A 27,411-nucleotide genomic window follows, 5' to 3' on the forward strand; every position below is an offset into this window, starting at 1 on the left:
TTTTGGGGTGTTTTTTCTTGGGTTTTCTTTTCTAAATTATCCTGTTTTGCTTTGAAATATCTTCATAATGTATAGACAGTTGTTCAGTTGTGCCTTACTATATTATTGTTGTTTATGGACACATTTTTAGTTCCAAACATTCGCAGTTTTCACATTATCCTTTATTTGCAGGTGAAATATGTAGCAGCTTCCAAAAGGTATGTTTAGCTCTCCTGGTCGCAGACCAGAATAGCTTATGGGGTGGTTTGTCATCTGTCCAGCTGTTAGCACAAATTTTTTATCTCTCCCCTTCCAATTCTTTTAAGTGTATTGCCATGAAATATTTTACAAATCTTCATCCCATGGTCTTTTTGGTCCTAAATACTGTGTGATTTTATTTTCTGTTTTAGAGTGTAATTCCAATTTTCTCCTGGCCAGAACCTGATTATGCTTGATATGATTCATTTTTATATCATCCCCAATCCCGTTTATAAGTAATGGTCTGTCCTTTGCCATTCTACAATAATTTAACTGCATTAAGATGACCATTTTTTATAGTATTTGTTATGTATATTATTTAACAGACACTCTTTGTAAAGACTATTCTGATGTCATGAACGTTCTGACTGGTCCAAAGTTTAAACTCATCCAAGTAATCCCTGTGTACCATAAATGGATGCAAATAAGCCATGTTTGCCAAACATTCCATTTCCATTTATCAATTGAGACACAGAAACAAACATGATGAAAGTTTGACAAACTAGTGGAATTGAGAATGGCTTGAAAGCAGTGTTGATGGGAACATAGTTGGTCAGTTTGTAAGAAAACTGAAAGCCAGAGGAATAGCAGTTTGTGGTCTTTGCCAGAAAGATCTTAGCTACTATTGCTGACTCCACAGTAGCATCTGACATGTTAATGAGGAGATGTACTATAATGTGTTGGAAGTTAGAGACTTCTAAACATAACCCGATCGAAAATTTAAGTAGAGACAGCATATAGGCAGGTGTGGAAAGGATGATATTGTTGTGTTACATATACTTGATTTAATTTGTGTTTGATTGGATTTGATTGTTTGTGGGTTTTGGAATCTTTTTATTTTCTTTACATGTCAATATAATGTAATTTTGTTTACTAGGAATTTGATATTTTCCAGAAAATTCGGTTTGACCTCAGTTTTCCTCAGATACCTAATAACAGAAACACTTGTTTCTATTTCTGACATAGTTCCTGGCCATGATTGAGGGTCAAGTAAACAACATTTTTCTAGGAGTAAAATGATTGGTTCTTATCAAGGACATACAGAAGCTATGTGACTTTTACATGTAAACATGATCACGTCATCCTCTATTTTGCAATATATTTCACAATTAGGCATTTCCAAAATTGCGAAATACTAAGTATTAATAGTAATACTTAGAGAGAGAGATCTCAGAGTCCAGGGCTTTTAATCACTTGATGTCAAGTTGTTTTCTTTTGTGACCAGAATTGAAGTTTGAGTTTTGAGATATATGTTAATTTTTTCTTCCGAGTATTTGGACTTAGAAAATTAATTCGTTTCTTTGGAAATGTTATTGTATTCATACAGAATTCTTGAACAAGGACATTTATTGAAAATTCTGTTTGGATTTCCAAGACTGGAGGACAAATTATTGTGTTTGTACAAGGAACTGTAGACATCAAAATGGTACAGTCTACACCATACATCATCGCCTTCCATATTGGATTCTTCGTCGGGACTCAAACTTGAAATCATTAGAACATAACAATATTAGGACTGCAAAAACATTATTTCTGGATTATTCTTGTATTAATTTTGGATTTGATTCTGGAAGGCGTAAGTTCTCATTTTTCATTTTTACAGAATATTTCCAGGGAAATAAATTATTTTATGTATTTTTAAAAGCTTGTTGTTTTCACTCTTTCTTTGGTTACTGTTTATTTAAGCCTAAACATGTAACATAAGAGTTGCCACATACCCATGTTTATCAAAGTTGTTCATGTTTGTAGACCTATGTTTATCGAAGATAGTCATGTTTGTAGAGTTGTTTTCTTGTTCCACATGTAGAGTTATACTTCAGTGTCATGATTGATATTATTGATTCCAAAGTGGAATCAGGGAGGATGAACATAGAAATCTATAACTCAGAACGGAAAATGAAATATGATCTGAAGCATGAGGAGAAACTGCATTACAGCATTTTGATAATGATTTCTAATACGAGAGGGTAGATGCAACTCAGTGTTAGAATGTACAAACTGCATGTAGATAATACATGGAGTAGCTTGAAAGGAAAATAAAATTATTTTTATGAATGACAAGGACAACAAAATAAACCCTTACCAAGGTTGCAGAGAAGGAATATATGTCTGTCAAAATAGACATCTTCGATCTTGGTATTGTTACTCCTCAGAATTGATAGTCATAACAACATAATATTTTCACTAAAAGACTTATAATGTCTGTTTGGTCCAAAATGAAAATGGTCCCAATCTGAGGTCCAATATGACCATCAAAGCATGGGGTTTTGACCAGAAAATTTATCATTGGTCCTAATGAAAATGGTACTACTTGTGTATCCAGTATGGCTTTCACAGAAGCAGACAACTTGTGCATTTTGCTATCACTTGTCTTAAATGGATAGTCACATCCATGGTTTTTCATAAAGACTGTTATGTTAGTCTAGTCGATCCTAAATGAAAATGGTGCCACTGAGACAGCCAATATGCCCACCACAGTGGCCAACTTTAAAATCTTATTACTACTCCTGAATGAATGTCATGTCAGCATGGGGTTTTCAATGAAAAACTTGTCATACCTAGTCATTCATAAATGAAATTGGTACCATTCTGATGTCCAATATTGCATCCACAATGACCATCTGGAAAATGATATTTTATCACTGATTGTCATAGATGGCTTATCATATCAACAGAGTGCTTTCAACAGAAGATTTGTTGTGATGTATATTTGTTCATTCATGGAAATAGTGTGATTCTGATATCTAGTATAGAGACCAGAGCAACCATATTGAAAATCTTGTTATTATTACTGCTTCATAATAAAGGTCATGTCAACATGGGTTTACACCAGAATCTTGAAATATTATTATTTCAACTCTTAAAGAAACATCAGTTGGTCAATTTGTAGTTATCATCAGATGAGTTCATATGATTATGCAAACTGACCATCAATATGCCTGCTATGGCACCGTTCTTGAAGATATTGTTATCTCCACTCCTCCCAAAATGGCGATATCAAGATGTGGTTTCACCAATAGATGTTTATGACACCTAGTTGGTCCTAAATGAAAATGGTGCAAATCATGCCTGTGCTATGGCTGCCATGATGACAGTCTTGAAAGTCTTGTTCTCACTACTGTCCCTGAATAGATGGTAAGTTTGAAATGGGATTTTAATTATTTCTGATGTCTGTTTGGCATGAAATGAAAATGGTGCTAACCTGACCTTTACTAAAGTTGTTAAAAATATTATTATTGCTGTTTATTAAAGATGGTCAGGTCTTTACTAGGTTGTTTTTGTGCCCAACCAATAGATTCATTACATTGTCATGAATGAATGATATTAGCATTTTTCGTGATAGACCAGGAATCAGTTTGAGAGTTACTTTTCGAAAGCTTTAGTTAGAACGAGAGACAACAGTTTGCTTCTTTGGCCAGAAATGTTTTTTTTCCTTCTCTTTTTAAGAAAATAAAAGACCTAACCATTTTTATAAGAAATCCCTGATAATATTTATAAAACTGAAGATGAATATGTTAATTAAATAATGGTTGAAAGAACAATTATATTTATTTTTAAAAAAATTTGTTTCAGGATTTCGACCAATGCTGCACTTCAAGCTACAGATTGTATCCCCAATGAGGACCGTTTCTGCCAAATTAATAGAAAGTACCTGAATAATGTCATCTACATCAAGTAAGATATTAAGTTTGTTAAATTTAACATGGACTGAACTCAGTCTGGGTTGGCTGCCTTGATGTGTCCTTGGGGAAAGGCAATGAATGACACTAAAATTGTTGAATTTTAACTGGTTTCATTGCTGATTTCAGAACTTTTCGTTGTTTGTGTTTTATTCACATTATTATCTCATATTCTGAGCATGGTTTTCAGGTTTCAAGATTGTTGATTCATATAAGGTGGGTCTGCCAAATCCGTGAAAATAATTATTGCAATTTAAGATGATCAAGACATTGAAAGAATACACATGTATTTTTATTATCTGTCATTCCATTTATTCAGACCGCTTTAGTTGTTGTTGTTGTGGAATTAATGCCATTTTTCAGCACATGATAGTCCACACATGGCAACCAGTATAACTGGTGGAAGAATTTCCCTGAAAAATCTTGGGGAAAAGCCATCAACACATGGGAAGCTACTGACAAACTTTCTCACATACCCACATATGCCAAGTCCAAGACTCAAACCCACGCGGACTGAGGTAAGATGGCAGTTATCGGTAAAGGCAAGCACTTTAAACCCATGACCCCACCACATTAGTGAAAACTAAAATAATTGACTTCTTCTTCTTGTAGGTTGAGTTCCTTCATGTGCCTTGTCTGTAATTAGCTAAACAACTCTAATCCCAAAATTAAGATTATGATTTGTGCTCAAGCTGGTCCCAAAATAGTACCAGGAACAAAAGAAAAAAAGAATGCAAACAAAAATACAAATGTCAGTTGACATTGGAGTGTCAACTGTGTTGAAGAAAATTATGAAAATGGCATTGTTATGCTGTGAAGAAGGCTTTTTAGGGCCAAATGGAGATGGATATTGTATTGGTGAACTAAGAACATGGTTTCTCTTTTTTCTGTTCTTCAGAGATGAGAACAAATATGAAATTTGCACAAGTGCAAGTTGGTTACAAAAAGTAACATTTTTTTTTATTGTGGTATTTTTAGGACTTTGAAGATGCAGAAAATTAGCAAAATTTGAGATTTTGGATGAACACTTCCCATTTCAGTAACTTTATTGTTTATTTCACCATTTCATTATGTTGTGTATGCATGTTGCAGGGAAGATATAGCGGTTATGTTCTGACCATAAATAGTCTTACAAACTCTTTATTATATCACTATTTAAGGGGCATAAATCAGCCCTTATCCAAGCTTGTCCTTTGTACAAATGATGCTGATCTGCCAACAGATATGGCCACCATTACTTCAGATAGAAAGGCCCGGAAATAACTTTTTCAAAAACCGCTCAACAGAATCTGGCCATATTTGCAATCACTGTGGCATGAAGGTCTTTCAGATGTATATAAGTAATACTGATCCACAATTAAACATGGCAGCCATTACTAGAAAAGCATTAAAACAACTTTATATTGGAAAAGCCCTTTAGCAAAATTTGATGAACTTTGACAGAAAGCATTGTGACATATAAAGACCTTTAGATACATGCAAATGATGCTGATGTGCCATCAAATATTAATGGAGATACCAAGAAATGGAAAAGCATTTTAGCAACATATTTTATCTACAGCATTGGAAGACATTTTTACAGAAATTATCCTACTAATTCATTTCTTGTCCAGCTGCTCCTGTACTTGAAAGTTAGGGAAATGTTTATCAGTGAGTGATCTCAGACCCACTTGGTTCTCTTGCTAAGGTTTCATACTGCATGCACAACAGTGTTTGAAGACAGGTCCAGATGGCTTATTTACAGTTCAAGGAGGGAGAGAAAAAGCAAGAGCAAATTAATTATCCTGTAATCAGATCTTGTCATTAAATTGACAAACCATCCTATTCCAGTAGAAAGTTGTGAGTTCATCTGAGCTGTTTGACCATAACCACCATTGGGATGGCCTACTAAGCTGCTTGGAGGATTGCCATGAAACTTTACACAAACATTCACCCCAATGTTTAGTTGGTCCTAAATGAAAATAGTGAATAGGGTCACAAATAGCAGCCATTTTGAAAATATTATCACTAATCATCCTTAGTGGATTATCATAGCAACATGAGGATTTCACTAATAGACTTTTCATGATGTCTGGTCGGTACTAAGTAAAACTGGTGTTTTTCTGTCAGCAGCATCTTGAAATACATCTTGTTATTGCTACTTCTCCTGAACAGGAAGTCATATCTGCATAGGGTTTTCACAGTGCCCATTACATACACAGATAAATGTGGTAAACTGGCTGCCCCCTTCCCACCTTCCATGCTTAGAAACTGGCCTTATAAAATTGGTAGACTTTGTTGTGGCAGACTTTATTCTTCTCTTTCATATTAGGGTGCCCATAGCTATGGTATAGCTATGTGCCCACACAGTATTTAAGACATCACATTTGTAGGCACACAGGTTTATAAACGGGTGGTATAGTCATTAGATTTTACCTGTATGCTTCCATGCTTTATTAGACTTGTCAATTTCTGGGTCACCCTTTTAGTGAATTAGCTCTGTACAGACATTGCATTCTAAGACAGTTGCAGGGCTACAGCTCTATCTGTTTTGCTCTATTTTATCTTAGCAGATTTGAACTAAGGACAAAGTGCAAACAACATACAGCTCAGACCAAAGACATCACCAGTCTGCATAATGATTTTGTCCTCGGTGTGAATTTTTTTATGGGAACAAGGGGGATAATTCAACATACCCTTTAGCCACGAAGCGCCGAACATTGAAACACTCGGAAACATCTCTAGTACCCAAGTCACCACCGCCACAGGACTCGTCATTTGTGGAACTCCCCCATACCTTGCCTCTTTGGGGTCTGACTTGATTCCTCCTACAGAATGGGACAGATATAACAAACAGTCATGTTCCCTCTCATTCAGCAGACATATAGACAGGTTACATGGATGGCCTATTTCCGTTGTGACTGGTCTAGGCCATATACTAAGGATTACAAAGGACCAAACATCTATATTACGGACTCAATCAATAAATGCCCATACTTCCAGTACATCAGACCCGACTTATAGAGATGTGTGCTGGGAACAGTCTAACTCATACTATCTTGTGATACTGATTCGGCATGATACCATGAGTAGATCCTCATGCTTCAACAGATATCGCTTCATAATTTCTCTACACTGTACCACAAGAAGAGTCTCTTTTCTCAGTGACTGTCTTGAAATATGGTTTCTAATTAAGGGCCTTCTATGGGTTTAGTGAGCAACAGACCTTGTCCCTCATTGCCAGGTAAGTCTCATGCCTTACAGGGGACCGTAGCCTTACTCCACACAACCATGATGCTGCTGATTGTTCTACCACTACCGTCATCTATTCTACCCTACATGATGGTATGGGAAGATTCTGCCTTCCGAACCTCCATAGATGACGTTTTTCCACCCCCAGAGTTTTGTCCTCCTCCGACAACTCCTTCAACAGCATGGAGCAGTGCTGCAGCACCTGTTGATCTTACGATGAATGTTAGGTTCTGACTTTGGTTATGTTTACACTTTGGGAGAGTTATGTACTTTCTGGCCAGCTTCATCATCAATTCATCGGAGGTTGTGACATTTGCATTTCCACCAGCTTTTCATTCAAAACCCCAGCATTGAAAGTGATCTTGCCATGTTGGAGATGACACAGCCACACTCCATACATATGGATCAGATGGCCTTTGTGACACTGTGCAGTTAGTGGGCACTATCGTTACCATGACTTTGTTGTTGGACTTTTGTTCTCTTGGGCTATCTTCCAACCGACAGAACATATCTTCTCCCACTCAAAATACCCCAGGGCATGCATGGGAGTCAGTCTCAAGTTAAGAGCATGACCTTTATCCTCTACCTTCTGTTTAACGTCCTGATGGATGAAGTACGTGAACAAGCCATCAAGAAGACACATTTCCCTCCCTTCCACAGCCACAACATCAGTGCAGGGATAGTGTTTGTGTTTGATTGGATTTGATTGTTTGTGGGTTTTTTATTTTCTTTACATGTCAATATAATGTAATTTTGTTTACTAGGAATTTGATATTTTCCAGAAAATTCAGTTTGACCTCAGTTTTCCTTAGATACCTAATAATAGAAACACTTGTTTCTATTTTTGACATAGTTCCTGATCATGATTGAGGGTCAAGTAAACAACATTTTTCTAGGAGTAAAATGATTGGTTCTTATCAAGGACATACAGGAGCTGTTTGACTTTTACATGTAAATATGATAACGTCATCCTCTCTTTTGCATTATATTTTGCAATTAGGCATTTCCGAAATAGCGAAATACTAAGTATTAATACTAATGCTTAGAGAGAGAGAGATTTCAGTGTCCATGGCTTTTAAACACTTGATGTCAAGTTGTTTTCTGTTGTGACCAGAATTGAAGTTTGAGTTTTTGAGATATATGTTAATTTTTTTCTTCCAAGTATTTGGACTCTAGAAAATGAATTCGTTTCTTTGGAAATATTATTGTATTCATACGGAATTCTTGAACAAGGACATTTATTGAAAATTCTGTTTGGATTTCAAAGACCAGAGGATAAATTATTGTGTTTGTACAAGGAACTGTAGAGTCAACATGGTACAGGCATACGTCATCGTCTTCCACCTTGGATTCTTCGTCGGGACTCAAACTTGAAATCATTAGAACATTTCAATATTAGGACTGCAACAACATTATTCGTGGATTATTCTTGTATTAATTTTGATTTGATTCTGGAAAGCGTAAGTTCTCATATTTTTCATTTTTACAGTATTTTTCGAGGGAAATAAATTATTTTATATATTTTTAAAAACTTGTTTTCACTCTTTCTTTGGTTACTGTTTATTCTAGCCTAAACACGTAAGATAAGAGTTGCCACATACCCATGTTTATCAAAGAAGTTCATGTTTGTAGACCTATGTTTATCAAAGATAGTCATGTTTGTAGAGTTGTTTTCTTGTTCCATATGTAGAGTCATACTTCAGTGTGATGATTGATATTATTGATTCCAAAGTGGAATCAGGCAGGATGAACATAGAAATCTATAACTCAGCACGGAACATCAAATATGATCGGAAGCATCAGGAGAAACCGCAATACAGCATTTTAATAATGATTTCTAATACGAGAGGGTAGATGCAACTCAGTGTTAGAATGTACAAACTGCATGTAGATAATACATGGAGTAGCTTGAAAGGAAAATAAAATTAATTTTAAGAATGACAAGGAAAATAAATTAAACCTTTACTAAGGCTGTAGAGAAGAAATATATGTCTGTCAAAATAGACATCTTCCATCTTGTTATTGTTACTCCTCAGAATTGATATTCATAACAACATAATATTTTCACTAAAAGACTTCTAATGTCTGTTTGGTCCAAAATGAAAATGGTGCCAATTTAAGGTCCAATATGTCCACCAAAGCATGGGGTTTTCACCAGAACATTTATCATTGGTCCTAATGAAAATGATACTACTTGTGCATCAAGTATAGCTTTCAGAGAAGCAGACAACTTGTGCATTTTGCTATCTTTTCTTTTAAATGGATGGTCACATCAACGTGGTTTTTCATAAAGACTGTAATTTTGTGTCTAGTCGATTCTAAATGAAAAAGGTGCGACTGAGACAGCCAATAGGCTCACCAAAGTGGACCGCTATTAAAGATTATCACCACTCCTGAATGAATTGTCATATCAGCATGGGGTTTTCACTGAAAAACGTGTCATATCTAGTCGGTTATAAATGAAATTGGTACCATTCTGATGTCCAGTATTGCATCCACAATGACATCTGGAAAATGATATTTTATCACTGATTATCATAGATGGCTGGTCAGATCAACAGAGTGCTTTCATCAGAAGATTTGTTTTTATGTATATTTGTACTTTAATGGACATAATATGGTTCTGATATCTAGTATAGAGACCAGGCCAACCATATTGAAAATCTTGTTATTATTACTGCTTCAAAATAAAGGTCATGTCAACATGGGTTTACACTAGAATCTTGAAATATTGTTATTTCAACTCTTTAAGAAACATCAATTGGTCAATTTGTAGTTGTCAACAGATGAGTTCATATGATTATGCAAACTGACCATCAATATGCCTGCTATGGCACCATTCTTGAAGATATTGTTATCTATATTCCACACAAAATGGCAATATCAAGATGTGGTTTTCACCAATAGACGTTTATGACACCTAGTTGGTCCTAAATGAAAATGGTGCAAATCATGCCTGTGCTATGGCTGCCATGATGACACTCTTGAAAGTCTTGTTCTCATTACTCTCCCTGAATAGATGGTAAGTTTGAAATGGGATTTTAATTATTTCTGATGTCTGTTTGGCATGAAATGAAAATTTTGCTAACCTGACATTTACTAAAGCAGCTAAAAATATTATTATTGCTGTTTATTAAAGATGGTCAGGTCTTTACTAGGTTGTTTTTGTGCCCAACAGATAGAGTCATTACAATGTCAGGGATGAATGTTATTAGCATTTTTCATGATACACCAGAAATCAGTTTGAGAGTTACTTTTCGAAAACTTTAGTTAGAACGAGAGACAAAAGTTTGCTCCTTTTGCCAGAAATGTTTTTTTTTCTTCTCTCATTTTAAGAAAAGAAAAGACCCAACTACTTTTATAAGAAATCCCTGATAATATTTATAAAACTGAAGGTGAATATATTAATTAAGTAATGGTTGAAAGAACAATTATATTTATTCAAAAAATTCTTGTTTCAGGATTTTGACCAATCCTGCACCTCAAGCTACAGGCGGTATACCCAATGAGGACCCTTTCTGCCATATTAATGGAGAGTACCTGAATGATGGCATCTACATCAAGTAAGATATTAAGTTTGTTAAATTTAACTTGGACTGAACTCAGTCTGGGTTGGCTGCCTTAATGTGTCCTTGGGGAAAGGTAATGAATGACACTAAAGCTGTTGCATTTTAACTGGTTTCATAGCTGATTTCAGAACTTTCGTGGTTTGTGTTTTATTCACATTATTATCTTATATTCTGAGCATGGCTTTCAGGTTTCAAGATTGTGAATTCATATAGGGTGGGTCTGCCAAATCCGTGAAAATAATAATTGCAATTTAAGATGATCAAGACATTGAAAGAATACACATGTATTTTTATTATCTGTCATTCCATTTATTCAGACCACTTTAGTTGTTGTTGTTGTGGAATTAATGCCATTTTTCAGCACATGATAGTCCACACATGGCAACCAGTATAACTGGTGGAAGGATTTCCCTGAAAAATCTTGGGGAAAAGCCATCAACACACGGGAAGCTACTGACAAACTTTCTCACATACCCACATAGGCCAAGTCCAATACTCAAACCCACGCGGACTGAGGTAAGATGGCAGTGATCGGTAAAGGCAAGCACTTTAAACCCACGATCCCAACACATTAGTGAAAACTAAAATAATTGACTTCTTCTTCTTGTAGGTTGAGTTCCTTCACGTGCCTTGTCTATAATTAGCTAAGCAATTCTAATCCCAAAATTAAGATTATAATTTGTGCTCAAGCTGGTCCCAAAATACTACCAGGAACAAAATAAAAAAAGAATGCAACCAAAAATACAAATGTCAGTTGACATTGGAGTGTCAACTGTGTTGAAGAAAATTATGAAAATGGCATTGTTATGCTGTGAAGAAGGCTTTTTAGGGCCAAATGGAGATGGATATTGTACTGGTGAACTAAGAACATGGTTTCTCTTTTTTCTGTTCTTTAGAGATGAGAACAAATATGAAATTTGCACAAGTGCAAGTTGGTTACAAAAAGTATAAAAAAAAGTTCGACTGTAGTATTTGTACGACTTTGAAGATGCAGAAAATTTGCAAAATTTGAGATTTTGGATGAACACTTCCCATTTCAGTAACTTTATTGTTTATTTCAACATTTCATTATGTTGTGTATACATGTTGCAGGGAACATATAGCGGTTATGTTCTGACCATAAATAGGCTTACAAACCCTTTATTGTATAACTAATTAGGGGGCATAAATCAGCCATTATCCAAGCTTGTCCTTTGTACAAATGATGCTGATCTGCCAACAAATATGGCCACCATTACATCAAATAGAAAGGCCCGGAAATAACTCTTTCTCAAAAACCACTCAACAGAATCTGACCATATTTGCGATCACTCTGGCATGAAGGTCTTTCAGATGTATATAAGTAATACTGATCCACAATTAAGCATGGCAACCATTACAAGAAAAACATTCCAACAACTTTATATTGGAAAAGCCATTTAGCAAAATTTGATGAACTTTGCAGGAAGCATTGTGGCATATAATGACCTTTAGATACATGCAGATGATGCTGATGTGCCATAAAATATTAATGGAGATACCAAGAAATGGAAAAACATTTTAACAACATATTTTATCAACAGCATTGGAAGACATTTTTACAGAAAGTATCCTACTAACTCAGTTCTTGTCCGGCTGCTCCTGCACTTGAAAGTTAGGGAGATGTTTATCAGTGAGTGATCTCAGACCCACTTGGTTCTCTTGCTAAGCTTTGATACTGCATGCACAACAGTGTTTGAAGACAGGTCCAGATGGCTTATTTACAGTTCAAGGAGGGAGAGAAAAAGCAAGAGCAAATTAATTATCTTGCAATCAGATCTTGTCATTAAATTGACAAACCAGCCTATTCTAGTAGAAAGTTTTGAGTTGATCTGAGCTGTTTGACCATAACCACCATTGGGATGGCCTACTAAGCTACTTGCAGGATTGCCATGAAACTTTACACAAACATTCACCCCAATGTTTAGTTGGTCCTAAATTACAATAGGAGCCACTTTGAAAATATTATCACTACTGAACCTTGGTGGATTATCATATCAACATGAAGATTTCACTAATAGACTTTTCATGGTGTCTGGTCGGTACTAAGTAAAAACTTGTGCTTTTCTGTCAGCAGCATCTTGAAAAACATCTTGTTGTTGCTACTTCTTCTGAACAGGAAGTCATATCTACATAGGGTTTTCACAGTGCCCATTACATACACAGATAAATGTGGTAAACTGGCTGCCCACTTCCCACTTTCCATGCTTAGAAAATGGCCTTTAACATTGGTAGACTTTGTTGTGGCAGACTTTAATCTTCTCTTTCATAGTAGGGTGCCCATAGCTATGGTATAGCACTGCGCCCACACAGAATTTAAGACTTCACATTTGTAGGCACACAGCTTTATAAACGGGTGGTATAGTCATTAGATTTTACCTGTATGCTTCCATGCTTTATTAGACTTGTCAATTTCTGGGTCAACCTTTTAGTGACTTAGCTCTGCACAGACATTGCATTCTAAGACAGTTGCAGTGCTACAGCTCTATCCGTTTTGCTCTATTGTATCTTAGCAGATTTGCACTAAGGGCAAAGCACGAACAATATACAGCTCAGACCAAAGACATCACCAGTCTGCGTGATGATTTTTTCCTCGGTGTAAATTTTTTATGGGAAGAAGGGAGCTAATTCTACGTACCCTTTCGCCACGAAGCGCCAAACATTGAAACGTTCGGAAACAGCTCTGGTACCCAAGTCACCACCGCCACAAGATTCGTCATTTGTGGAACTCCCCCATACATTGCCTCCTCGGGGTATAACTTGATTCTTCCTACAGAATGGGACAGATCTAACAAACAGTCAAGTTCCCTCTCATTCAGCAGACATACGGACAGGTTATATGGATGGCCTATTTCCATTGTGACTAGTCTAGGCCATATACTAGGGATCATGAAGTGCCAAGCATCAGTATTACAGACTCAGTCAATAACAGCCCGTGCTAACAGTACATCAAACCAAACTTAGAGATGTGTGCTGGGAACAGTATAACTCATACCACCTTGCAATACTGATTCGACATGATACCATGAGTAGATCCTCATGCTTCAACAGATGTCGCTTCATAATTCTTCTTCACTCTACAACGAGAAGAGTCTCTTTACTCAGTGACTGCCTTAAAGTCATGGTTTCCAATTAAGAGCCTTATATGAGTTTAATGAGCAACAGACCTTGTCCCTCATTGTCAGGTAAATCTCATGCCTTACTGGGGACCGTAGCCTCAATTCACACAACCAAGATGCTGCTGCTTGTTCTACCAGTACCGTCATCTATTCTACCCTACACGATGGTATGGGAAGATTCTGCCTTCCGAACCTCCATAGATGACGTTTTTCCACCCCCAGAGTTTTGTCCTCCTCCGACAACTCCATCAACAACATGGAACAGTGCTGCAGCACCTGTTGATCTTACGATGAATGTTAGGTTCTGACTTTGGTTATGTTCACACTTTGGGAGAGTTATGTACTTTCTAGCCAGCTTCATCATCAATTCATCGGAGGTTGTGACATTTGCACTTCACCAGCTTTTCATTCTGAACCCCAGCATTGACAGAGATCTTGCCAGGTTGGAGATGACACAGCCACACTCCATACATATGGATCAGATGGCCTTTGTTGACACTGTGCAGTTAGTGGGCACTATCGTTACCATGACTTTGTTGTTGGACTTTTGTTCTCTTGGGATATCTTCCAACCGACGGACCATATCTTCTCCACTCAAAATATCCCAGGGCATGCATGGGAGTCGGTCTCAAGCTAAGAGCATGGCCTTTATCTTCTACCTTCTGTTTAACGTCCTGATGGATGAAGTATGCTAACAAGCCATCAAGAAAACACATTTCCCTCCCTTCTACAAACACAACGTCAATACACGGATGGTAGGGGGAATCGACAAAAGCACACAAGGGCCACTCATAGGACACGAACCTCTGAAATCCGCACTAACGAAGTGCCAACAATTTCATACCATTCGGATATGGCACAGAGTGGGTTGTATCATTCGTTCCACTCCTTTTTCTTGGTCCCAGAGGCAAACGACCTAAGCACCCTCAATCCATTTATCCACGCCCTTTGGTTCCCACTGGAAATACCACAGTGCATTTTGAACAGTATCCATGAGGGAGACTTATAGCATCATATCAATTCAGGGCACCCCAATTGAGGCTCAACGTTGGCCCCAGGGGTTTCCTTCGTCTGACGAATCAAGTAATGGCACATGTCCCGGCCATTTCTATGGTGGCAACATCAAGTTACCTGGACAACACCATCCAGAAACATCAGCAAGTTAGCTCTGACCAGTCATGACAGCCCTTTTTACCAATGTGGACATCTCATAAACAAGGAAAATCTGACCTAGTAGCATCTCAATGATTCATTCACCCAGGTATGGACTTAAGTACACATGCACCATATTTTGTCTCTTTCAGGATTGGGCATTGATGTGACCCATGCATGGTAGCACCTTCTTCGAGGAATTCTATCTGCACAAGATTGCTCCACTTGGCAGCGGGCATCATGATCCTAGGTCGCCTTCTACTGCATTGCTACTGATTTTTCTGCACGAATTGAGTCCTCTTGTTTGCCCACTAGATCATCCTCTCAAAATCTGCACCCAACTGAGGCACCATTGGCGAAATTGGAAGCAACCTAACTTGGCGCACAACGAATATGCTTCTACTCCTCCACCCACTCAAAATTAGTCTGTACCAATGCAAGTACAAAAGGCTGGGGAGCCCTCCCTCTATGATGATTTCAGGACACCACTGGTGCATGCTGTCCCCAGGAATGACATCTTCATATCAGTAATTCTGGAGAGGATAGCCATTGTGAAAGCCTTTCATTGGGGCAAGAATATTTAGATGGCAAGGAGTTCTCATTATGTCGGACAACTGTACAGTGATGACTTATCTCAGCAACAAGGATTATCTCAATTGTACATTGTGATTTATCTCCAGCAACTAGGAGGACTCCAATCCCCAGACCTTTGCATCATGGTGTGGGACTTATCTCAAAACATCAAGGAGGAACTCAATCATACAATGGTGATTTATCTTCAACAAGGAGGACCCCAGTTCTTAGACCTTTGCGTCATGGTGTGGGACTTTTTGAAGTGGTGTTGTCATCAACAAGCCATACAGGGTCACCAAATCCTGGGACTCCTCAATGCACTGAGCAACCTTTCATCATGGAACAGTTAACTAGTACAGAAGGAATGATCTATCCATCCCTCGGTTCTTACTTGGATCTGTACCCAATGAGACCCGACCATTGGTGGGCCTGTTTGCAACAATTGGGAATGCCTAAACCCCATCCTTTCTCTCTCTTTTGTGCCGGATCCAACAGAATGGGCAGTGGACACATTATCGTTGGATTAGACCAACCTGAACTCGTACACTAACCTCCCAACACCTTTGATTTCAAGTAATACATAAAGCAAGGGAATCAACCTGTAGCCTCGGCCTCATCCTCATTGCACCACTCCATTGTAGGAGTTGTGGATTAACTACCTCATCAATCTTGCATCAGACACCCTGCTGAATTCAGATTTTTCTTCATCTACACAAGTCATATAACCCCAATGGCACTTGTTTCAACCTTGTGCAGAGCCCTGAACCTGCACATCTGGATCTTCTCAAACAGGCCCTCAAAATTAAACATTTTCGCAACCAGCCTTAGAGAAAATCACTCAGGTGTGATGCCCATCCACTCTGAAAGCATATGAAGTGGCACAGTTTCACCCAGTGGGGCACAAACAGACATATCCTACCTCTGGTAGGACCTATATCCGCAACTCAACAGTTATCCTTTCCAGATCAATCAGCAGCTTCCTAAGACGTGGCTTCATGACTTCACCTGGATTTGTGGGGGTAAATTGTTTCCCTTTTGAAGCCACGCCCCAACAGATGGAGTCTGTTCCAGTCAGGTTGTCTAGAAGTTGTCTCAATACCTTAGGGGACCTTGCATGGTATCTCAATACCTTAGGGGACCAGAAACGGTATCTCCAGGTTAAGGGGATGTACCTCCCTCCATCTCATACCTACTCTTCTAAGACAGGGGTCGGCAACCTATTTTACATAGTGTGCCACTTTTTCCAGATTAATTACAAAATGAATGAGTGCGTGTCACCAGTAAAAGAGTAACACAGTTAAAATTGAGAATTTTGCCTGCCCTTTGTGCGCGATAAAAAACCTCTTGACATGCCACCTTGTGGCACACGTGCCATATGTTGCTGACCCCTGTCCTAAGGTATTATGATTGGGTAATGTATTTGAAGGAGCCAATTTTTCCTAATAAAATATGTTTCTTCAAAAATACTTACCCAATCATAATACACATACACCCTCCCAGCTTCCCCGCAGCTACATCCATAGGAGAGTGCCCTCCGCTCCACTAATAACTGGGATATTCTTACACTGTGCCACCAAATCTTATATGTAAGGAGAGATCACTCTGCCAAACCACCAAATAGGTTGGCATACAACTTTTAGCTCCCTTTAGCCAGAAGTAGTATCTGGGAGGGCTGGATTTCTGAGGTAGTGGTAGTTCCCCTAAGGTATTATGATTGGGTAAGTAGTTTTGAAGAAACATATTTCACTAGGAAAGATTGGTATCACCAGGTTGTGTCCTATGGGAGAAGAGAAAAGTTAACTTGTGTAAATATTTTGGTATGTTCGATGTATATAATTAACAACTTTTACCATGAACCAACACTTGTCATGAAAAAATAAAAGTGTGATACAAAAATTGATGTAGTATGTGCTGCACAAGAAAACAGATTATTATTATTGAATTATTGTGACCACTGACATGCACATTTAATGACTTCAGCACAATTATATTGAGAACAAGTATATGTGACAATGTTCATTGTGAAATTCTTCAAGTATTGTTGTAAGTTGGGTAAATGTGTCATTATTCAAAAAAAAATTTGTTGGTATGAACTTTTGTAAATTGTTATGATAATAAAGACCACCAGGAGCAGTTTTATATCAAAAATGTATGCCTGATCATGCATGCCACCCTTTGAAACTCTGCTGTAAAAGGATCCCCAGTCCCCCAGGATTTTTTCTCCAAAGAACCAACACATGTCTGCTTCTATAATATTGCTGATCAGGCTAATGTGTGTACGTAAGAAAGTTTGCTAGTCCTTCTCATGAGTGGTGGTTTTTCCCCACGGTTTCCAGGTTCTTCCTCCAACAGTGATACTGACCATGATGTATAGCCCATCTTGTGCTGAAAAATGGCACGAAACCTCACAACAACAACAACAGCAATATTGATAATCATCTCACAGATGCAATAAAAACATGTTGCAACTCCTCTTAAAAGCTGTTAGGTACACTTTGATGTCAGTAGAAACTGTAATTTTATCTTACATTATATAGGTTGAATATGTTCATGGTATAGCCTCCTTCATATATCAGAATTCAAAAAAAACAATGTGTCACAGTTTCTGACTTTGCATTGCCTCTGTGCAATGTTTGTAGCAGATTTTGGTTTCTTGATTCAAACATCACTTTTTGAACATATTGTTAGTAATATGTTGCTTAGGAAATGGGAGATGAGTTCCTTTTCCCAAGCAGCCAACATGGGCTGGCCTGGATGGGTATTGAGTCACAATCATTGGATTATGAATCTGACCCTCTGCCATTTTAGCATGGCACAGTTATTCCCATAATTCCATTATCACAGGTCATGTCTAATAGAAATGTCTATACAAGTATTCACAGTATTCCATGGGAAGGTCATATAAACAGTATTCATGTTATTGCAGGTCTTGTGTAATGGAAGTCTGATGAAAATTATCAGTATTCCATTACTACAGGTCTTCTGCAATGGATGTCTGATAAAATTTATTATCAGTATTCCATTATTGCAGGTAAAGTTTAATGAGAGTCTGATAAAATTATTTACAGCATTCATTATACACGTTGAATAAGAATTAATAGCAACATTATGTTGTTGCATGTCATGTTTGATTACTTGTGTGAAACAATTATTCATAATTTTCCATTATATCATGTTATATTTAATTGAAAAGTATGATCAAAGTACTTACAGTATTCTGTTATTGCAGGTCATGTATAATGGAAAAGTTTAATTAAACTATTAACAGTTTTCAATGACAGGGTTTGCATAGTCATTAACCGTCATTGAAGGTCGTCAATAAATGAATACCTCAATTCGTTTTCCATGCTTTTACCAGGATATGATATTATTAGAAGAAAATGTGTTTAAAATAATGTATATTATGTACAACCAAAAGTTTAAAAATTTCTCTCACTTATTACTAGTACTGATATAGTGACATATAATTTATCATCCTACTTGTACAGATTATTTGCTGAGAGATGCTTTCCATCCAAATACAATCATGTGAAAATTTTACTATTCGGAAATAAGTGTTGAGGTCAATCAAGAATTTGTATCTCATGTGTATTAAAGAAAATGCTGCATTCCATTTGTGTACATCACAAACAGAATTTTATATTATTGTGTGAGAATTGGAAATAGTTTGATTTTATCCATCTGCTAGCCATTCCGTCATTATCAGAATCAATAGGAAGTAAGTAAACAATGTGCCTAGATGACTTTCACATGATGTAATTAATGCATACATATTCAGCAATAGTTGGCTTCAAGACAAAAGAAAACAAGAAGTGGAAGAGAAAATGTATGACCTTGAAACAGTGCTTAGTGTAGTGTGCAAGAAAAATGTGTAACTCATGAAAACACTGGGGGCTGCTGTTTTGATATAGTGTTCATAGGGTTAATGCAAAAAACTTCATTTAAATCTTTGCCATCAATGTTGTCTGTATCATGAAAACCAGCTTCAACATTGTCAGGGTGTTCAACAAATTGTTTGACTGACAATTTGGGTGCAGGTTTGGTGACAAGGCTTCAAGGAAAGCAGTGATGTGTTGAAGGATGAAATATTATGGATCTCAGCAGCCTTTATCAAGGTAGCAACCAAACTGGCAGATGAAGCAGAAGAGAAAGGAACAATCAAAATATTGTCTCAGTCCAGTAGACTCAGCTGAAAAGAAAAAGAAAAACAATAGCAAGTGAACACAGGGTTGCAGCAGGAGGAGAAAGCACAACAGCTAAAGACCAGTGTTTTAAAACTTGTGTCCAGTTACAATGACTTATATATATATTGCTAGGCGCTCAGCATTAAGAGGTTAGTGTTAGGACTGGTTGGCCTGGTGTCAGGATAATGTGATTGAGTGGGACATGATGCTACAAGTCTGCGGCATGATGCTTTAGTGATAGACATCACTTTAAACTGCCACACTGCAGACATCGTAGCGATATGACTAGAAAATTGCTAAAGCTACATTAAAAATCTTATTCACACACGCATATATATATATATATATATATATATATCTATCTCTTTATTGCTTTTATTTTTATCTTTTCTATTGAAATTTACAGAAAGTTGAACACTTGATATTGAGAGTAGTTCATCAAAAACTGACAACTGGTCAGTAAAAAACCCATCAAAAAGACAATGAATTTAAGTTCTCCTGATTTGTATGATCCCTGCGTTATTGGATGTCCATTTTAATGAGAAAATTAACAATTTTCCATTATTGCAGGTCCAAATATGACTCAACATTCATCAGACTATACAGAAAGATCATCAGAAATGAGACTTGCAGAATGATGATGAGTATAGACATGGTAGCATCTGAAGCAGAGCATTTGTTTGGAGTTGAAAGAGCAAAGATTTTCTTTGACTTACTGGATGATATATTGTTTCATTTTGGATCAGCAGGAGATGTTTCTGACTTTGTACCTAATATGGCTGAGTCCGCTGTCAGGCAGCATGTTATTTCTTTCTTTGAACATGCAAGTGACGCAATCAATAGACTGATGACATTATTATTAGGGTAAGTATAATCTCCCTACTCTTGTAATATTAGGCATTTAGCAAACTAAATTGCCTATATATAGTTATGTGGTGTCGAACTGGCTTATTGTGGTATTTTGATGCTTCTTTCTTACATTTAGTGTTAACAGTGTGACTTTTATCAGGAACATATATCATGCATAGATATGGTTTTATGTTGGCATCAGTGTGGATAACAGTATGTATATATATATGTACGCTCCCATTCTTTCTTCCTAGGTCTCAAGGCAACTGTTTACAGTGAATTCATATCAATAACCTGATTGGAGGGGGTTGCTGGGATAACTGTGTACGTGTACATAGTTGTCTGTTGGTAGTTAAATTTCTTCTCAAAGGTTTCATGCACATAGTATAAATACTAAAAATATTATTATATCTGGAATAATGTAACTTAGGGCTACATCTTGATGGATATTATACACCCTCATTGCAAATGTAGGTTGTTGTAACCTATATTTCACATTTGTGGACTTTGGTTAAATATTGTGTTTTATTTCTCAGACTCTGATCACTTTAGAACCATCGTACTGTTTGCATATGTCTCTGCTAGTACCATACCTTATTGCAAAGAATGTCACTGTGATCTTCATTTCACATTTTCCTGGTTTAGGTTAAGCTTTTTACCTCATGATCAGCTTTTTATGATGGTTCTTTATTTTTTTGTTCTTAAACTCTAGTATATTACAACAAGAGAAGTGCATGGTAATCTGTATTTAAGTTTTTGGTGAATAATTTGCATTTAGCGTATGATGATATGAACTTTAGATATTTCAAGCATATTATTCGATATAGAATCATGCAGCTTTGCGAGTGAATCCATCTTGATAAATTCTACATCCTTCTAGCAGAAAGAGGATCAAATTACGTATTTCACGCTTATGTGACTTATTGTGTTAGGTTCATTTATTGGTTGATTTTTATCTTGCAATCATGAAACCTGATAATTGGATGCCTCTCTGTTACTACTACCAGATATTACAACCAAACAAAGTTATTGTATCCTATATTTTATGCTTTGATAACATGAGCCTAAACTATTACTATCTTTGATGGAGTCTTCCATGTTTGACCTATATACATCCTAGCCTACTCAGAAGGCCGTTTATTATTACATATTGTACATTTGGAAGTAAGAACAAACTTGTTTATTCAGTTTATATGTTCCTATTTATGCATAGTATGGTGTCTTAGGTTTTTGTCAGCAGATGTACTGTATATTTGACATGTGAATGACTTTAGGAATTAAATAGGTGAACCATGTGCTGCATACTCTTTCATGTGATACCTCTTCTGTGGTGGCAAATCAAAGTAATTATGAATGGATGGACTGTTTGTGGCTGCCACTCTTGGATACTCTAAGCTTTGGACCTTGACCTGTCAAATTTGTGCTTCTAACAGTCAAACCATTATTATACTTGTCAAGAATATTTTAGGAGCAAATGATTTAGCATTATACTCTGCCTTGATATAATGAATAATAATGTACTTTTTATTGTTTTATTGTCTTTTATGACCTGTCTTAGTAGACAGAAAAGTAGATGGGTGAGTGAATGGGTAGATGGATGGTAGATAGCTAGCTAGGTAGGTTATTTCATGGTATATCAACAGTTATTGGTTATATATTGCAAATGAAAAGTTAAAACATGAAAATTTTCAGTGTAAAAGATTGCATTGAAAATTTTGGTTAGAAAAGACAATATTTCATTGTCAGGCTTATTCTAGTCTCACCATATTTTGTGTATGAGAATGTTTGCATTGGCTACTGGAGATTACCCAGAGCTACATAGAAGTGAGCTATGTAATCACTGGGTATGCTCTGATTGGATTATGCCATGGCAAAGGTAGCATAACATAGAATTCTGTGGAATTTTTGTTGAGCATAGATATGCCTGTGAAACTGACTAAATAACAATCATCATTTTATTGTCATAAAGGTACCATCTATTAAGAATTTATTAACCCTTGATATAATAAACATTTTGTTACCTTGCTTTTACTCCAATAATTGTATCTTCATCTTTGCACAGAAAATTGTGAAAATACATTAAATAGCTAACAGCGTGATCACGTGTTTCTGACTGAAACCCAAGACCAAACATTTTTAACAGAAAATGCTGATTTTGATAAAATGATAAAGAAGCTTATATAAATATAATGTGTAATGCAAAATCCATATTGAGACTTCTGCATTGAGCATTGTGTGAACAAGAGTATCTGGTTATATGATCCACAACTGAGTGGTTATATCTGAAAATCATTTGATCAGACTATGTGGGCACACAGGATGAAGCTGTTATTATTCTACATTATTATCACCCTGGAACTAAGATAATGGTAACATGACATAATTGTCTGGAGGTGATGACTTCAGGAGCTATAAAAACGAATGTTACTATACTTGTCCAGAATAACGGCTGCAATTCAGTTTGAAAGTTTTGTGATATAGCAGTTTTAGAATAGGATCACAAAATTAATTGCAGTAGAAGTTTTCACTTTAAATAGATTAGCCTCTTAAAGACCACATTTTTTTAAGATATTACATCCACTGAAAATTGGCTGCCGTAAAATATTAATCAAGGAAACAGAATATGTATCCAAATGTTATGTTTCTGTTCATTTATTTATAGACAAGGTAATATTGTGTAGTGTTTGGTGATTTAAACTGTCAATACTATATTATGTATGTTTAAAAAAAGTAAAACCATACTTGGGGTGTTTACAGATTCTGGTTACATAGAAAGAGCCTGGGGGGGGGGTGCTGTGGGACATTTATGATCTACATGTCAAACTGACATTATTTGTTTTTTTTTAAGGCATTCATTTTTCATTGTCAGTCTTCCATTTCACTTTAGTCATAATATCATTTGTTTCCTTAGTAATGTTTTAGGTCATGCAGTTTACTCAGTATCTCATATTTTGTTGTTTTGTTTTTCAGTTGTCCAGCTAGTAAAATATTACAGCAAATGCCAGAGCCAGTGTTCATATCTTTATTGCAGTCTGTCATTGTCTCTTTCCTTTCAAAAAATAAAGGAACCAAAAGAGTAAGATTGATCATGGTTGAACCAAGGTTGTTTGTGATAACATCTGGGGAAGAAATTCCAGAGGATGTCCTAGTTGGACTTAGGCATGGAGATGAAATGGTTATGAATAGCTTTGTTGATGCTGGACTTGAAATAATGCAACCTTTGGAGATACGAGATAACAGGCTCATTAATTCTATTTATTTTCCTACTGATTGTCGACTTTTCATTTACATTCCAACAGAAAAGGGAAGCTATTGGCATAAGAAGGATATGCTGAGAGACAATAGGATACGTCGACAAGGTAAATAATTATTCTGATGTCTTCAGCAATTACAACCCAACGGTCATCAAGTGCATACAGTAGTATTACAGAGAGGACAGAAGTGGATGATATATGAAACAGCTTACTACCTTCTTTCATTAAGATACAGAGAAACGGTTTCTTATAAGTTGTGATACTTATTTATTCTCATTCATGATAGATTTTACATTCATTTAAATGCAACTTGTATGAATTGCGCATTGAAAATTTCAAGTCAGCATTTGACTGCCATGATTGTTATTACTCTTTGTTGAGTATGTAGTGAACTGTTATGTATATTTAATTTGTTTTGTGTGCTTGACCTTTCTACATGATTGAGGATTGAGTTTCTGTTTATTCCTGTTTTTTTGGTATGCTTGTAAGTTATAAATAAGTTGTTTACTGATATCTGAATTCAAGGTCTGGCCTTATTTACAAACTTGTATTGTTCTGTAAGCGAACTTGTGACATTTTTTTGTATAAGGTTATGGTAAACAAAATTATTAATTTCTATTTTAATTTTGGTCTGTGGAATCACCATTAGTTATGTTGAGTTAGATTTTGAGAGTTATTTATTTAAATTATTTCATTGGAATTATAAGGTGCTCATTGACTTTTTGGACTAATAAACTACTGTGGAATTATTGAGGACTTATTCAAAGACATCCTGGATTATATAATTGTGGTACTTTAAGACTATTGGTACTTCAACTCATTCAAGGCTATTGGTATATCAACACATTGAAGATTATTGGAATTAATTTGGAACAGTCTATATTTTTGGACTTGTGACATAACATTTATATTTATTTGGAATTTAATTAACAATACCATAAGTGGCTTTTAAATTTTCGCTTTGTATTCTATTGTGAAATACATTATTTGTTACTTTTACTAAACATGCTGATTTATCTTCTTTATGTCTTATAGTTTATGACTATAGAGTCATAACAAAACAGATTAAGTTTTATCGCTTTTACTCAACTGTAGTAGCAATATAATTAAGATGTAATGTTGGATGCAGACTATTTCATTTGGTACTTACCTGCTGGCTCAAATTCAGCAGCCAGTTGAGAATGTTCTTAATAACCTGTATTAAGTATACAAGTGTTCAAGGACACAACCAGCTAGTATGCATCAATTTGTTACCAACAGGATTTCCATGCTAGCAGGAGATTGGGGAAAAAGCTGTGAGAAAGAATAGGTTTGTTCCCACCTGGGAAAATCCCATTAATTTTGCAAATATTGAAAAGTAAAAATGGGGACCTTTCATCTGCCACCTGATTGCACAAAAATACCTGAGTTGCAATTAAACTGATTGGGAGTTAGATTTTTTTCCATGTTAAGAGGAGATACAGTTGTTGTTTGTATCATTTGCTTACTTCCCAGTAATATATTTGCATGGATTCTGCTGCAGTTTTGTTTTTTGCAAGGAGGTAAATTTTGAAAAGAAATATAATCTCCCAGGTTTTTCCTCTCATTTTCATGGCCGGAGATAATTTGGGAAAAATGTATTTGAAAACTTTTGAAATAGGCCATGCATACACAGTGACTGATAAATATGCTTGCAACAACAAGCAATGCTATCTACTGTTGTGGATATATCTGCTTGCTGCTTTAGGGCCCTAGACCTCAGTGACAGGTCCATTGTGGATGTCCATACTACACTTGATTTTATGCATCAATAATGGGTGGTTCTTGCAATGAATGACATCATATGCAAAACATGGCTTCCAAACATGGGAATGTTCTGGAATGTTCTACTGTGAGATAGTCCATACATGCAGTCGCTGACAGTACAAATTATGGCTTGTTCTAGCAATTCAGAATTGTAATATTCAGGTTTCTCAGAGGACAAATTTGAGATGGAATAAGATGATGAAGAGGGTGCAAGTCACTTAGTTCACTGAAAGTGTTGGTCCTACTTCAAAATCATTCAGTTATAAGGAAAAGAACTTAAACATTTGGCTCATATCCCCAAATCATCAGCTAAAATGTTGGCATCTATAATACACAAAAATTGGTATGTAGGGTCTTTCAATCAGCTTATTTCAAATTGCCATCTCCTTCCACTGTACTTCTTAATGGCCATAATGTTACATATATCAATAGTTATTTGTATTTGAGTCATATTCTAAAATCCAATCAGTCAGATGATGAAGATATGAGACAGTACAGATTTATATGTACTCAAACAAACATTCATCTACGTAAATTTAGAAATTGTTCTTTGAATATCAAAAGTAGATGATTCAAATCTCATTGCTGTACAGAGTATTGCAATCCACTGTGGACACACTTTAGTGGATGTATGAAAAGAAAACTAGTTATTGGTTAAAATAGTAATCTTCATTTTCTATTGAGACTTCCAAGATGGAACAGTGCCTCTAACATGTTTGTAAGCTACATTGTATTCAGTTTTGAAGCAGTAATATGAAAATATGTGTTCTTGATGATGACAAGAATATCTAATGCTAAGAATTGTATCTTGAAATCTCTGTGGACTTGTGACATTCATTTAAATTCTCATATTATAGATAGATGGACAAAATTAGTCTTTATATATCTAACATAATTTCATTCTTAGAAATACTGGACAAAGCCTGTTGCTGTAGATGTGTCTGCATGTTTGTACATAAGATATCTACATCTTTTATGTTTTAAAATACTTTTATTTTATATTTGTATTTTAATTCTGATGTATGGACTATTCAGTTCCACTCCAACCTCACTTTGTGGTAAAATGTAATGTCAGATCTTAATAAATTCTTAGAAATCTATCAACTGATGGAAAATGATGAACTTGACAATGATACTGTCAATAAATCACGATAAAAGTAAATACAAGAGCACAAACCTGAGCTGATTTTGAAGAAAAAAATCTCTTATTCTTTTTATACCAAGGTATATAACTTTGAATGGCTTTCTAAAACCTATGTATTAGCATATTTTGTTAAGCAGAGATGAAGTTGACCTGCATATTCTGTAAATTTAAATGAGTCGAAAACAAATTTATTTGAATTTTATTAGTTATATTTGTTTCTCAGGGATACATCCCATTATTTGAGACATGGTCAAATGTCTCATTTGAATGTTAAGGGAGACTCTCAAAATGAAATCAGGTATTGATTTGAAAAATGAACCTATTTTGAAGCTAGAGTTGTTGATTTTGTTCAGTAAATATCATAAGTGGACCTTAAAAAAGATCAATTGCATCCAGAAAAACCCTGGAAATGTTCTTTTCAAAAAGTGTGTGAATCCTGTCCCGAAGATGCAGAATAGGCCTTTCTTGAGCAAAGAATTCTTTGAAAATATTTTGCTATGTACGTATGAATGAGATTGTGCTAAAATAAGAATAAAGTGACAGCATATGTGAATATTGTAAGATTTAGAGTTGCTACAAAAATGAAAATAAAAATGGTCAAACAATCTGAAACTAG

General features: G+C 36.0%; 1 protein-coding gene across 1 annotated transcript; it reads left to right on the forward strand.

The window, feature by feature from the left end:
• On the forward strand, nucleotides 1-27,401 carry LOC149772923 (uncharacterized). The gene is made up of 4 exons (XM_089947094.1): nucleotides 1-197; nucleotides 3,811-3,912; nucleotides 20,334-20,627; nucleotides 23,583-27,401. Exons 1-4 carry the CDS (start codon nucleotides 115-117, stop codon nucleotides 23,977-23,979), a joined length of 876 nt encoding a protein of 291 aa, XP_089803220.1. The 5' UTR covers nucleotides 1-114; the 3' UTR covers nucleotides 23,980-27,401.
• Nucleotides 27,402-27,411: the final 10 nt, after the last annotated feature.

Source organism: Sinohyriopsis cumingii, unplaced genomic scaffold (assembly GCF_028554795.1).
Source record: "Sinohyriopsis cumingii isolate HCF-2022 unplaced genomic scaffold, ASM2855479v2 utg000972l, whole genome shotgun sequence".
NCBI classification, from domain to species: domain Eukaryota; kingdom Metazoa; phylum Mollusca; class Bivalvia; order Unionida; family Unionidae; genus Sinohyriopsis; species Sinohyriopsis cumingii.